This window comes from Spinacia oleracea, chromosome 4 (assembly GCF_020520425.1).
Source record: "Spinacia oleracea cultivar Varoflay chromosome 4, BTI_SOV_V1, whole genome shotgun sequence".
In the NCBI taxonomy this organism is placed as follows: domain Eukaryota; kingdom Viridiplantae; phylum Streptophyta; class Magnoliopsida; order Caryophyllales; family Amaranthaceae; genus Spinacia; species Spinacia oleracea.
In genome coordinates this window covers 26249348-26264981 of record NC_079490.1, presented here as the reverse complement: position 1 = coordinate 26264981, position 15634 = coordinate 26249348, and the positions used below count along the sequence as shown (strand labels likewise).

Sequence of the window (15634 nt, the reverse complement as noted above, 5' to 3'; positions counted from 1 at the left end):
TAAAGGCAAAGGCCCAATCCATGACCTAATAATCCATAAAATCCCTATAAATACTCATTTATGGGGGAAGGTAAACAAGACAACTTCTCTACACTCTCTACTCCCTCTTCTCTGTACTCCATCTCTTTATGATATATTACTAATGTTGGGCGTCGGAGGCTCCGATCCGGGGAACCTCCCTCGGATTCGGGGTTCACTTTGCAGGAAATCACCTCTACATTCAAGATACGAAGATCCGACCACACCACCCGATTCCAATACCGGAACAATTGGCGCTAGAAGGAGGGGCACAATAACATACCATTGTGCCCAGAATCTCCGAACATAAAATCCCATTTTCATCCTCTCAGATCTACAAAGAAACAGGTTAAAAGTTGTATACAGAATACATAAACCCATCGCAATTCGACATCCACAAATAAGCAAAGATAAAAATAAAATAAAGAAAAGACCAATGTTGATTTCTCTCCTCAAGCACAACGTGCCGCTTACAAAAAAAAAAGCCACTGCAGACTCTATTACCCAAAATAAAAAGCCATTGCAGAGTCTATGACCCAAAACAAATTACTCCCCAAAACAAATTCAGTCTCAAATTCATAAATTTAGAAGGGTCAGATCTAAAAAACTCAGTTAAAAGAAGAAAAAGAAAAGGAAAAGGCAAGCATCAAAGTAAGGGTAAAGGGAAGTGCATAATTTGGGCATAAACATAGCAACACCGACTAAGTGTTGGTTGCTGAATTGCTCCGCTAACGGCAACGCTACCAGAGCACCGATACCAAAGATATGCTTCCTCTCTCCTTATTTGTGTGATTAAGATGATGTTTTGACTATTCAACGCCCAATCCATGATAAACGTACCCATTACTTGCCGTTTGAAATGACCTGATCCATTGCCGACTGTATTATTGCTGGTAAAGATTACCTGATTAGTTCCCGGCTGTATAAATGGCCGGTAACGATTACCTGGCTAAGAACATCCCGTAAAATTACTTAACCCATAGCAGATCGCGTTATTGTCGGCTAAAATTACCTGACCCATTGCCGACTGCATTATTGCCGGCTAAAGCTACTTGACCCATTGCATTCCTGCATTATTGCCGGCTAAAATTACGGACTCTAAAATTATGCTGAGGTAAGTGTTAAGATTATGCCTACTGCGGCAAGTGTTTAAAATTATGCCCGATTGCGACAAGTATTAATAACTATTTATTAGCCCACCTGTTAGCGAATAGAATAGTAGTACAATTAGGACTACTATGCTAGAGTTATACTAGGATTCAAAACAGTATACATAGCAATATTAGTTTACGTAGCTTTACAATATTAGTCTCCTAGTTTAACTAGCTTTAGGATTCTATTTATTTGTACGCTATATATCAAATTATCAACTGCTGGGAAGATCAATAAAAACACAACTGATTCTAAGATCTCAATCTGATATTTGTCACCACCCCAAGTTGACCTGAGATTAGTTCTGTCAGCATGCACCCTCCCGGTAATAATCGGTTCCAACCGAAGCCATTTTTTACCGACTGACAAAAATCACAGTATAATCTACAAATTATAGAGTAACCTCTCAATACCTATTAGGAAAAGTTTAACATTGGGTGAGCACTCATACGACATTCTTGCCGGTCTAAATTTACTACCGAGCTAAGCTTGATGTATCCTTAAGAGCAAAAAGAAGAAGGTGCGGGAATATAAAAGTTATTCTGCGCATCTGAAGTGTGACCCAATCTGTGTTCTCAGTGCATTAAGTTTCGAGTGATTGGTTTAATAATGTTGGGAAATTCGTGTATCTTCCCTTCTGCTTATGAAAGTTTTGTTTTGGTTGCTTGCTGGCTGCTATCGGCCTACGATTTCTGCCGGCTAGATTTGATGAGTCATACTCGCTACCGGCCTGTTTGAAAAGTCATACTGCATACCCTCTAATTCGTTCTCGGCTCTGTCTGTAAGATATTTTGTTATGATGATCTGAGTGCATAAATTGCCATAAATGTGTATTCTCGAAATCCCATACCAATGTGCTGCATACAAACATTTTAATCAGCTACCGGCATGAACCCGATCTAAATTTTAATACCAGCCCAATCCCATTCCATTATTTCATTTGCATATTCTGCCATTCTTTTTAAGAAGGTAAAAGGTGGCTAGTCGGTGAGAAAATCTACACCACTGATAGTCTAGTGTCATTGGAGATTGTTGTAGGCGTCTGTCAGCTATTTATCTGTCAGTCCTCAAGAGACTATCAGTCATGCAGTCGGCAGTGTATTAGTAATTAGTGTATACACCTCTAGCCGGTCTAAGTTTGTTACCGGTCCACATCCACAATGTCATAGTCTCATGCCAATGTCATACCAGCCTAGTCATGCTTAATATTGTTTAATCTGGTACTTTTTATCGCAAAATTTATATCTGCCTAATATGGAGCTTGTATTGAGCTAACCTTTTGGAAGGAAAGTGTTACTTTCTGTCGGCAGATTTCATGTGCCAAATGCATGAGATCATCTCGAGGAAATTTTTCAAGGAAATTGGTAGTCATTCTATTTTTATATTTATGCTACTTTCTTGCTGCTCGTATAGTCGTACCTGCAGTTTTCTCTATTGATGGGCAAAGAGTAGCTGAATTTCAGTGTTAAAGATTCATCCTTTATAGTTAATGACTCCCGTCGTCGGAGTGCGCATCTTACCGGCGCATAATAACAAACTTATTAGCTGGTGCATAATTTTATTGTTTTTGGTTCGCTACCCGGTAACTGTTGCCATACTAATAAACTAATTAACCGATGCATAATAGTGAACCTCTTGTTTGCATAATTAACAAGTTGAACAAGTCTCTTGTACCCGTCTAAATTGCCGTCGTATAAATAGGTATCAGCCTAATTTGAGGAGCTATATTTGCAACCGGCCTTATTCAAAGTTATGCCCGATGGCATGCCATCGTATATAAAGAAATGCCCAATGGGCCCATACCCCTTTATGTTTTATTTGTTGCCAAATGCGATGTCTCTTAATTCGATGCCAGTCATGCAATCAGCAATCCGTCCAGACATGAATTGTCTACCGACCAAATCCCCGCCAGACTCGGGGGAGCGAGTCATGTTGTGAGAGTTTTCCAAAATTCATAATCTAGTACCATTTAATTTACTACCGGTAGTTTTCTACCAGTCTTATTTACAAAATCAAAGTCCATACCGATTTTTTTAAGCGGCATCGACTTAATTCATTTGTTGTTAGCAAGAGTTTAAGTACTCCAACTGTCTTGTAAGTTCCCAAGTGTTTGTTGAGTGTATATTATGCACCATCTTGTAATAATGAATACCAAGGGTCGCCTACTTTGCTACCAATTACTATTTTTATTTCTTAAAAAGTCGACTATGTATATTCTTAATTAAGTGGTAATAGGAAGATGCAACCATTTTATTTGCAACCGGCATTTTAAACAGCCTAAGTTATTAGATGGTGTTTGGTAAGACTCATAAGTTCAATAGCCAGAGTAAAGCTAATTTATGATTTAATTGTAAGATCGAGCAATCATTTGTGATTTCTGTCCAAGTATGAAAATTTTCTGCCAGCGAAATCCTTGCCGGGCTTAGAAATGCAAATCATAGTATAGAAGTTTTTGAAAAATCACACGCATACCATTTATTGAGACTATGTGCTACTGTCTAAAGGGATGTCGGTCCAAGAGTGGTAGTGCCCATACCTTCTAATTTAATCGGTGATTGTACTAGAAATAAATTTAAAATAAAATAAAATAAAAAGTCTTGCTTCCAGTCTAAATTGCTAGCAGCCTGCAACTCTGCAAGGCCATACCTTGTACCAAGCAGCTTTGTACCACACCTAAACATAAGTGTCAATCACAATCTCCCTGTCATACCATAAGTGTTGATGAAGTCAGACTTAGTCTATATTTTTATTGAGGAATAATTTATGCTTCCCAAGTGTCAGGTTGAAGTTAATAAGAAGATTTATTGTTTGCAGGAGCTTCTCATAATACAATTGTTGGGTAATAGCTCTTGTCATCGAATTTATTACATAAAAATGTTTTGGAAAAAAGGATATTCTTACCATATAATTTGCAACCGGCCTATTTCTTGCCGGTCCCGTAAATATGTTGATTACCAATGGCTTAGCTCACTCACCGTTAAGGATAGTATTAAGCACTCTAGTTTGTGAATTATACAAGGGTCGCAACTAAAGTCTGAATATCATGGTATATTGCTACAAGTTGTGTTGGTAAAGGGTAGTAGTAGCGTACCTATTTTAAATATTGCTGATAGTAATAAGATTTAGAATCTTATACCCATTTGCTAGTCATGATATCAAGTTTTTTACAGATTCAAAAGCATAGTGCATTCATATGACGGTTAAAAGTTATTAAGAGTCTCATTGTATACAATCCCATTTGAAAGCGGAAAGTGGCCAACTTCAGTTTGTATGTAATTCGTTTGATATGTATGACATAGGTGTTTAATCCAACCATTGCCTCGCATTTTTCGAGTTGAAGTGTAGTCAATCCCATGATAACCTATGGAAGACATTTCATCATTTACGGACGTAAGCAGAAAAATTCTGTAAAAGGGATAAGCGTGCAACAATTACAACACTTCATCGTGCGCTGAGCAGGAAAACTCTGAAAAAGATAAGCTTGCAGCAATTACGATAAAAGTCAGGAAAGTCTCCCTAAATCCTTGTTGCATATGCTTGATGTTAAGTATGGTTATACGTGATTATATGCATGAGAAAGGAAATGTCGTATAATTATTCATTACACTCACATGAAGTGTGTGGTGTGTGGCTGCATGCCATTCCTAAGGCACAAAATCAGCCTAAAAAGAAACAGGATAGCACTATGATATTTAGGTGTTATTTTGTTCCAACTAGTACTATGTTAGCTGGTACCAATCATGGTGTGCGTTACAGCGACTCAAACATAGAGGTATCAAATTTCCCTAATGGTTGGCCTTTACAGGCACTACTAATTAGGTTAAGGTCCTAGCAATCGAGCCAAATTCTCTCTGTTGTTGACTAACTTGGCGGTCGTTTTGTAATAAGTTTATTAAGATTGACATGTCTAAGTGCTAAACACGTAAAATTAGTCATACGGCCAATAAAAATTGAGTAAAAGAAGCGTTGCCTAAACACTATATGTTTGATGAGTCTTTCACAATGTTATCCTAGTTTGGGTTCAATAATTACCTAAAGTCTCCTATTGTAAATGTTGGTAATTAGTAAATTAGTATCATTACGAAGGTTCAACCAGTATTAGCCGTAATAGTTTTATACAAGTAGGAAGACTTTAAGGGGGCTTCGTACCGCCATTAAAATATTGATTGAAAATGAAAAGCAAGACTACAAAGTTAGAATAATCATAGCATCACCAACACCTTAAATCAAAGAAATCCCAGTAACTTCCACACCACTATTTGCGTGTGGTAAGTAGTTCATGGTTAGAGATTGTTTAAAAATCTATTTTCTTCCTTGAATAAAGAGTCTTGGAATTCTCCTTATCAACGTACGTAACAAACAACTTGAGGGACTAATGAATAAGTGACAAGACTAAAAAGAAGTGTTTTGAGTCTCTTGTTACCAATGTTCAAATTCACCACTTAATTAGTTTGTGGTAAAATGGCCCACGTATAATAAAAGAAGTCTCTTGTAAGCCGACTGCGTCACAACTTCGAATGTGTCATTGTTTAGTGGGTTTTAGCCATGCTATTAAAGTAGTTGAATGTGTGTTTGTATGAATAAACGTCTTTACATAAGAAAGAGGACAACGAGTGACAGTAATACTGCTCATATGCAAAATAATTTTAGTTCTTAAGTCGACCATAAACTCAATGTAAGTCTTCGAAGGAGCTAGTTAGTGTACTAGAGTAAAAACTAATGATGTGTGCAATCCTTAAGTGTCATTCAGATTGTCATGGGCTCATAAGAAGAATAGTAGAACAATTTCATGTAGTTGCGATAAAGCCATGTGTCAAATCGTATTGTTGTCCTTCTAGTCGACCGTTTAAAGTGTTGCCAGATTGTATTCTATTGATAAGTACTTAAACTACAAACCTAGGTTTTCTAACGATTTCTAGAAGGTGACTACAAATTGATTAGTCGGGATTCAACTATTCAAACACTCATTCATATGTCTGTACATACACATAAATATTTGCTAAGATAATGCTCATACTAATAAGTATCATACCAAAAAGATAGAAGTGTAAGCTTCACGCAAGATATTATGGCACCATGCTAGTATGTCATGGTGTTAAAATACCATCGCCTACCTAAATGCATATGCTACCTTTAAGTTTCACGATCAATATTGTCGAGCAAGAATATAACATAAAGTTAACTCTTTTATCAATCAACTATCGTTACTGGTTTTTGAGATGCATATAATAAGCAAATTTAATAGCTTTGAGAATGTGAATGAGTATGCAGTATGCTAAATGCTTAAATACTTAATGCTTAAGGACATTGTATAATCTCACATATGCATTGATTTGGTTAATTATAATTATCACCTTATATTCTCCACAGCAAGATTGCAGGTGCTAAATAGCCGGTGTGTTTGAAGTAAGTAAAAGGCCGACATCGCATATCAAAGGTGAAATATGGCAACCAATAAAATGTATGGATGTGATCAGTAGCTTTGGGGAAAATAAATGCCGTAGGGGCACTCCATTGTGAAGCGTAGCAGTCCATAAGGAATGGATGTGATCAGTAGCTTTGGGGAAAATAAATGCCGTTAAGGGCACTCCATTGTGAATCGTAGCAATCCAACGAAATGTATGGATGTGATCAGTAGCTTTGGGGAAAATAAATGCCGTAGGGGCACTCCATTGTGAAGCGTAGCAGTCCATAAGGAATGGATGTGATCAGTAGCTTTGGGGAAAATAAATGCCGTTAAGGGCACTCCATTGTGAATCGTAGCAATCCAACGAAATGTATGGATGTGATCAGTAGCTTTGGGGAAAATAAATGCCGTAGGGGCACTCCATTGTGAAGCGTAGCAGTCCATAAGGAATGGATGTGATCAGTAGCTTTGGGGAAAATAAATGCCGTTAAGGGCACTCCATTGTGAATCGTAGCAATCCAACGAAATGTATGGATGTGATCAGTAGCTTTGGGGAAAATAAATGCCGTAGGGGCACTCCACTGTGAAGCGTAGCAGTCCATAAGGAATGGATGTGATCAGTAGCTTTGGGGAAAATAAATGCCGTTAAGGGCACTCCATTGTGAATCGTAGCAGTCCAACGAAATGTATGGATGTGATCAGTAACTTTGGGGAAAATAAATGCCGTAGGGGCACTCCACTGTGAATCGTAGCAGTCCATAATAAAGCAATGATAAAATAAAATATGAAATATAGTGTTGAAAAAAGACCGGCAAGACATATCAATGCAAAAAGGAGGCTAGTCATCCTAAAAAAATCAAAGGGGCTAGTCGTCCTAAAAAAAAAAAAAAAATCAAGGGGGCTAGTCATCCTAAAAAATCAAAGGGCTAGTCATCCTAAAAAATCAAGGGGGCTAGTGTCCTAAAAAATCAAAGGGGGCTAGTCGTCCTAAAAAATCAAAGGGGCTAGTTGTCCTAAAAATTCAAAGGAGGCTAGTCAACCTACAAAAATCAAGGGGCTAGTCGTCCTAAAAAATCAAAGGGGCTAGTCGTCCTAAAAAATCAAGGGGGCTAGTCGTCCTAAAAAATCAAGGGGACTAGTCATCCTAAAAAAATCAAAGGGGCTAGTCATCCTAAAAATTCAAAGGGGCTAGTCGTCCAAAAAAAAAAAAAAAAAAAAAAAAATCAAGGGGGCTAGTCATCCTAAAAAATCAAAGGGCTAGTCGTACTAAAAAATCAAGGAGGCTAGTCATCCTAAAAAAATAAAGGGGGCTAGTAATCCTAAATATTAAATACGCTAGTCGTCCTAAAAAATCAAGGGGGCTAGTGGTCCTAAAAAATTAAAGGGCCCAATCGGCCAGAGCAAACAAATTACATTATTATTTTTATCTGCATATCTTCGCCTCATGAGCAGGTAATATCAGTTCTGAAGTAGTTTCAAATATCAACACAGAATCAAGATATCCGCCCATTCTGCGAACCTCTGCAGATAAGGGGGCTAGTTGTACGGGGTGATTACTTTTTCAGAGCAAGCACAACAGTCTAAGACGGTTGTACTTACTCTGAGGGGGCTAGTTGTACGGGATACTCCCGTAGGCCCAGTTCTATACCAGAATACCATATTCTAGTATTTTGGGCCCAGAGAGTAATAAAGGCAAAGGCCCAATCCATGACCTAATAATCCATAAAATCCCTATAAATACTCATTTATGGGGGAAGGTAAACAAGACAACTTCTCTACACTCTCTACTCCCTCTTCTCTGTACTCCATCTCTTTATGATATATTACTAATGTTGGGCGTCGGAGGCTCCGATCCGGGGAACCTCCCTCGGATTCGGGGTTCACTTTGCAGGAAATCACCTCTACATTCAAGATACGAAGATCCGACCACACCACCCGATTCCAATACCGGAACAATAACTATAAACACGAAAATCATTTTGTTCACTAACCTTGCTCTTCTAACTCAGGAACGAAAGCCAATATCTTACTGAGTATCCACTCCTCTGAAGGAACACTAACAATGTCCTCTTTCGATCCTTTTGACTCTGAAACATGTCATGTTTTAGTATCCTTGCCTTTTTTCTTCTTTGTTTAGATTTTGAAGGATTAGGCTCTTGCTTATCCAGATCACTTTCAGTGACAAAACTCCTGGTATTTCCTGAAAATTTTCCTTTCTTCTTCTTTGAACTTCTCTCAATAGCTGGCTTATTTCCACTCTCAGTATTGGTATCATTTGACTTATTTTTATCGCACGGGATAAAAACTAGTTTAATAACAATTTATTTATGAAATAAGTATATACTCCACCAAGTCCTTAAATGAACTGGAGGATATAGTTCTTGCTTTACTTTTCGAAGTAACAGGAAATAATTTGACTTAAATTTGCTTCAGTCTTAGGAAAACTCAGTTCCAGTATTGAAAAGTCAATTAATATAAATGATGAACAAGTTTATGTTTTGACTTGGATTTTTAATTAAGAAAAACAATTTGGAATTACTTTAATCTTCCTGAACATAGATTAAGTAAACGGTCTAACTAATATAGTAATATACAGTTATATACCATGTTCAGGCAGCATTTCAACAGAGTAGGGAAGCTATTAAGACTACAAGGTCCATTTTTACATACTCAAAGCCATAGCTATAACATAAGTACAAAAGTTGATACCTTATACTCAAACCATATCAGCTGTACTCATTACATACTACGTAGTACGTACTATACTAGTACTAGTTACTTCCATCAGAAACCCCACAGACTTCTCCAACTCAGGCTCGATGTTGCCCATCTGATTAAGGTTATAGTTGCCTTTGCTGTCATTGTGAACATTTTATTTCCTTTTGAGTTTTATATTAATGCGTAAAAATATCCAAGTGCGTGTTAAACAAGGGGAATCACGTCTCTTGGCGTGAATATCATGTTTTTAAGAGTCGGGATGTTATTTGTACCAGCCAGCAAGGAGCCACCACAGGAAGAAACCAAAGCCGCAAGCAATAGCCTGTGGAGACGTACATGTCATGACTTGTATATATAAGTGGCCAAAAAGACATTAGTTTGGTTAAATAACAACTAACGGAAAGGAGTTAGCAGCCTCACCTGGAGAGAGAGCAGAACAATGCAGAGCGATTGTTCAGACATTCTTCCAAACCGTCTTAAACAAAAGTTCACTAGTGTCCCATCCTCTGTCCCGGTTAATAGTCCCGTTTGAGGGTCAAATCTGTCATTCAAGTTTGTTATTTTCAAACGAGGTCGGAACACTATGAACTGGTAGTTAAGAAAATATAGAAGAATACTCACTTTGGAAGACGATGTCGGGGACAAGGAATAATTCCAACAAGCTGGTAACAAGTCACAAGACACGTACATAAGCAATGTTCAAATTAAGGGCGTATGAGGGAAGAGATGAGATCGAGGAGAGGAGAGGAGAGGAAAATCTCACCTGGCGAAGTGACATGATGAAATTAATGATTTGAGGGGCAAAGAAACAAATCAGTATTTCACTGTATCCATCCAGAAGAAATCAAACATGAGTACGTGTACAGGGAATATAAATATTACTCTTTCCAAATTAGCTTAGGCAAAATAACTACCTAGAATGACTGATAATGCCAACAACAACAAGGGTCATTCCTGCAAAGTATGTATATGTATCCCCAACAAAGACAGAAGACGGATACCTGTATGACATGAAAGAAGGATATGAACTCAAAAGAGAAAACAAATGGAACCACATAAGTATAAATCCAGTCATTTAGCCAACGACAGAATTACCAGTTGTAAGAAAGTAAAGCCAAAGACGTAGCCAACAAAGGTTGAACAAGATGGATAGAGAACACATGAGCGTACTGATACTCAACGTTGCCCGTGGATGCTCCAATCCGCATAATATTATGTATTAGAATCTGTTAATTAAGCACTCAAAAGGATTAGATTTTATAAAACTTAATTACAATGTAGCAAATTCTAAAATTTATAGGCTTAATTACCGCAGATGCAATGACAACCGTCTGCCCAACTTCAAGACCATTTATACCAGCATGAATATTAATAGAATTGGTACAAAATACTGCGAGAAGACACATGTACAAATAATACACCCATCCTGCATATACAAAAGGGCATTAGAAGATATCAAAAGCCACAACACCAATATAACAAGAAATAATACACCCATACAAAGGACATTAGAAGATGTAGGAGTTACAACACCAATATAACAAGAAATTTTTACCTAGATCCAAAAACTCCAGACCAACGTGTGGAACGAGAGGTTTTGGGACTATGATAGTTGTATGGCCAACATAAGTATAATAAGCCAGCAACAGAGCAAATGCAGCCATAAAAGAAAATACCAGTTTCCTGCACATGGAAATTACATAGATTAGAATTTGGGTTTTCTGTGGGACATTATCTAATACGGAATATTTCGTGTGACACTCTTTTTGAAAACAACTACCTTAAAAGTTGCTTATTGAAAACAACTACGAAGTGCTTTATAATATCAACTATCAAGTTTTTAGTTTTGATGTTAATGGTGTTAGTTATAATGGTGTTAGTTATAATGGTGTAGTATGTACGAGGGAGTCATTTTTGTCATTGTCTGCATAAGGTAGTGTTTTAGGGCAAAAAAAAACTTAATATAAGGGAGTTAGTTTTGAAAAAGTATGTCATATTCGGTAGTTTTCATAGAATTTTGTAAAATAGTAGTATGGTAATTAAGGATAGATTGATGCTTACACTCTCCATCGAACTTCCCAAACATCGTCAACAAATCCAAGCAAGATCATGAGACAGATGGGGATCAAAGCTACCCAATACAGCCACTACAAAAACAAAAACAAAAACAAAATCATGAATACAATAAAACTTTTTCTACATAACAAAAGCAAATAATTTGACAATAATGAATACAAACTTGCGAAGTTGTAACTCTCGCTAAAGTTAGAGTAAATGTCAATATAAATTCGAACTTGTGACGAATTGTACATAGGCACTTAGTCTTAGCTACTAGACCAAGAAATCAATGGAAAGCCAAAGTGAAGATGACATACAGTGGAATTGGCAATGTAAAGATGTTGAAACAACCAAACGACGGCTAAAAAGACAATTCCGACGACTATACCCAATGCCTCAGGTCTGCAAATAAGTATAACACATAAAGTATTAGACTTTATTTTTATTAGTTTTAATCCAACAGAAAATAAGATGAATGGAAAACTAGGGTTTGAGAAAATACTGACATTCTAATATTTCCTCTGGGAGTGCCGAACTTGTTAATATCAAAACCAAACAATCTCCAACGATGAATCAGGTAAGGACAAACGACGGGAATCATTACGAAGGTGATAAGAAAAGCGACGAAGCTGAAACCGGCGTTGATGAGGATGGATCGCTTGACTTCGCCATCGATTTGGTGGAGAAGGTAAGCGTATAGGGAGAATAAAAATCCCGCCGAGAGAAACACAATATTGGTCCCTGCCACTCTCATCTTCTCTTCGATCTTTCTTTCTCCCTGCAGGAGTAATAAATTTCAATTTTTAAATCCGACTATATTATAGTACCGGTTGACCTTTAAGGCTAATTCGGATTCGGGGCGAGTTTTGGGTGGATAGGTTTCGGTCTCCTGCCAATTGTTGTTGTGGGGATCGTGGGGATCGAATACGAGTTCTCCCTACCAAGTTCAGCCCCAATCACCACTGAACCAACAAACAATTGGTAAAAATCCGACTATATATATGGTCAATAATCTTTAGGAAAATATGATCAATAATTATTAGGAAAATGTGTAAATTGATTTCTATTGCGATGTACGGAGTAGGTAGAAACGTTTACAATGTGAAGTAGCTACAAGACATTGACCTTAGGTGAACAACAATAAACCATACACACGAAATAGGAAAGAAACAAATGGAATTTCAAATATGGACAATTAAAAGGGACGAAATTAACTGAAATACAGAATTTTACCAATTTTGGGAGGTGTATGTTTTTGAAATTACCAATAATTCAAGTTAAAAGAAGATGATGATCGGATTGTTTTTGTTGGTTAACGGATAGTATAAGCCAAAAAATTACTAGTCGTTGAAGGGTTTAACATACGTTAAAATTCTAATACTTCACCTTTATAAACCAAATCTTAAGAGTTTGATGACGGCCTAAATTGTCCCTCATCGGTTAATATATTTAATTTGTTAAATCTAATATACATATACATATATAAAGGAGGCACTTTTGCTGAGATATTAGAGCGCCACGTAGGATTAGTAATGCTCTCGGCCAATGAAAAGAAGATTTCTAATTTATTTTTAAATTAAAAAATTCAAGTACCACGTATGTAATTAAGTAGATGGCACGTGGATATATATCTAAGTTTTTATTAAAAAAAAAAAACGTTAAACGTATTTGATAAAAGTAGATAAACGTTTGATGGGAAGAGTCCAAAAAACAAAAAGTCCTAATACACTAGATATAACCTAAACGTTTAAGATAAACGTAGATAAACGTATACTAATACACTACAATTCTTTAAGATATAAATTGGAAGTTCTAATCATATTCAAATTTATAATTGATGAAATCCTATAAATTGGTCGTATTGTTCAATTCATAACTCATACACAATCATATCTTTCACTTTTAAGTTTGGTTATCAATGGCTACTTCTTTGATCCATGATTTAAATTCCAGTAGGAACGATTGGAAAATTAAAGTTCGTGTTTCGCGCTTGATTGATGTGGTGAACTTCCGCAAACAAAATAGTTTAATTAGTTTGGACATGGTCCTCATCGACGAAGAGGTATATAATTCTTCTAATATTTACTTTATGATTTTACAATACACTTTTTAAATTAACTGTTATAATTTAACTGCAGGGTGATTATATGCATGCCTCTATTAAATCCAATTTTTTCCAGCACTTTCGTCTAAAATTAACTGAGGGAAAAATCTACACAATCAGATATTTTTCGGTCCAACCTACCGTATTGTTGGCGACAACAAGATAATGATACAATTTTTTCAAAATACCGTTGTTAGGGCCGTTGGGAATATAGATAAGATTCCAATGCATCGATTTGATTGTGTACAATTACAACACTTGAATAAGTTTGTTAAAAACTACTCACTTCCTGGTATGTACGATTTTGTTATTTATTCCGTACTAAAGTTTATTTGAGTTATTGTGAAACAATTTTGCTAAATACTTTGTCTTTTTTTCCTTTGTTTTTTTTTTTTCTCTTTTTAGATGTCGTTGGTATGGTTGTGAATGAAGTTGGAGATTCTATCGAAATAGAAGACCAATGGTACATATTTTTTTCTTCTTCTGTAGAGTTAATTAAATATATTATTTATGATGTTATTATTTATTTAGTTTTCTTATCTAAATTATTGCAGGGGACAACGAGCCCAATTAAAAATTTGGAGCAACTGTTTTGCTGAATATTCCCAACAAAGAACTCAACTTGGTGATTCTACTAAGCCTTTTGCTATAGTTGTTACGTCTACCATGGTAAAAGAATTTTTAGGTAAGTATTGGTATCACACAATATTTCTTAAAAATTGTTTTACGAACTATTTATATTTTTTATTTTATTTTATACAAGTAAAATTAATCTAACCATTTCACCATCAACCAAGATATATATAAATCTTGATGTTCCGGAGATTTGTAAATTGAAAGACAATAGCACCGGCTGCTCCAAGAAGATGGCCAGTCATGGACTTTGAAGAGTTTATTTTCACCTGTGAATGGGAAAATCCTTATAAGAAAATCATTCTAAATATATGGCAATTGACTAAATAAGTACATTTTGGTACCTCGGGATTATCACCAAAACAGCGAACCAAAACAGTGATTCAGTTTGGGATTTAATTCAAAACGTCTGAAACTTATAGTCTGGATTCTGATACAAGAGTTTTTCGCATTTCAAATCAATCAAACGCTTAATTTCTATTTAGTACAAGCATAGGAGATGTCAATCCGATTCCTATAAACATACACATCCAAATAATACAATATTATCTAAAAGGTAAACTACAAAACTGATTTATTATTTAGGAATTAAAGTCCTACTTGAATTATAATTTAGGAATTAAAATCCTATACAATTTAGGAATAAGAATCCTACTTGAATTGTAATTTTAAAGTCTGAATCCTATATAATAAGAATCCTATATAATAAGAATCCTACTTGAATCCTATATAATTTAGGAATAAGAATCCTATATAATTTTAAAGTTTGAATCCTATAAGAATCCTCTGTCAGAGTAATTACAGTAATTGTATCTCTCAATTTCAAAAGCTTTTGTGCGACAATGGATCAAGAACTGCAGAGAGAAATAAGGAAAAGAAGACGGATGATACTCGATGTGGAAAGACAACAGAGGCCATTACAAGCAATGCAAGGTATCGTAAACCTAAACACTTTATTTTTCTTCAATCTTTTTGACAGAATAACTAATCTTTGTTAGTAGTGAATCAAGAACCAAATAACACAGAGTTGCAGAGAGAAAGAAGGAAAAGAAGACGAATGATACTTGATGAGGAAAGACAACAGAGGCAATTACAAGCAAAGCAAGGTATTGTAAACCTTAAACGCTCTTTATTTTTCATTAATCTTTTTGACTGAATAACTGATCTGTGTTACGCAGTTAATCAAGAACCCAATAACACGAATTGCAGAGAGAAAGATGGAAAATAAGAAGGATGATACTCGATGAGGAAATACAACAAAGGCAATTACAAGCAATGCAAGGTATTGTAAACCTTAAACACTCTTTATTTCTCTTTATCTTTTTTATTGAATAACTGATCTTTGTTACGCGGTTAATCAAGAACCCAATAACACAGAACTGCAGAGAGAAAGAAGGAAAAGAAGACGGATGATACTCGATGAGGAAATACAAATGCAATTAGAAGCAATGGAAGGTAGCAACACATTCCATATTATTGCATTAGGCACTTACCGTGATATAAATTAAATTTAATAGTAACTCTATTGATATGGAAAGTTCAGA

The 15634-nt window shown here is 35.9% G+C and overlaps 2 protein-coding genes across 2 annotated transcripts; one reads left to right on the top strand and one right to left on the bottom strand.

Annotated features, from left to right (window-relative positions):
* Positions 1–9137: 9137 nt before the first annotated feature.
* On the bottom strand, positions 9138–12255 carry LOC110780531 (uncharacterized). Its single transcript, XM_021984907.2, has 11 exons — positions 11860–12255; positions 11671–11755; positions 11357–11442; positions 10851–10978; positions 10606–10721; positions 10391–10521; positions 10210–10296; positions 10059–10119; positions 9917–9957; positions 9716–9836; positions 9138–9617 (listed from the first exon to the last, which is right to left on the bottom strand). The coding sequence occupies exons 1-11, from the start codon at positions 12105–12107 to the stop codon at positions 9558–9560; spliced, it is 1164 nt and encodes a 387-aa protein (XP_021840599.1). The 5' UTR covers positions 12108–12255; the 3' UTR covers positions 9138–9557.
* Positions 12256–12430: 175 nt separating this feature from the next.
* Positions 12431–15199, top strand: LOC130459224 (uncharacterized). Its single transcript, XM_056826462.1, has 6 exons — positions 12431–13415; positions 13492–13749; positions 13863–13920; positions 14012–14142; positions 14920–15023; positions 15092–15199. The coding sequence occupies exons 2-5, from the start codon at positions 13623–13625 to the stop codon at positions 14958–14960; spliced, it is 357 nt and encodes a 118-aa protein (XP_056682440.1). The 5' UTR covers positions 12431–13415; positions 13492–13622; the 3' UTR covers positions 14961–15023; positions 15092–15199.
* Positions 15200–15634: the final 435 nt, after the last annotated feature.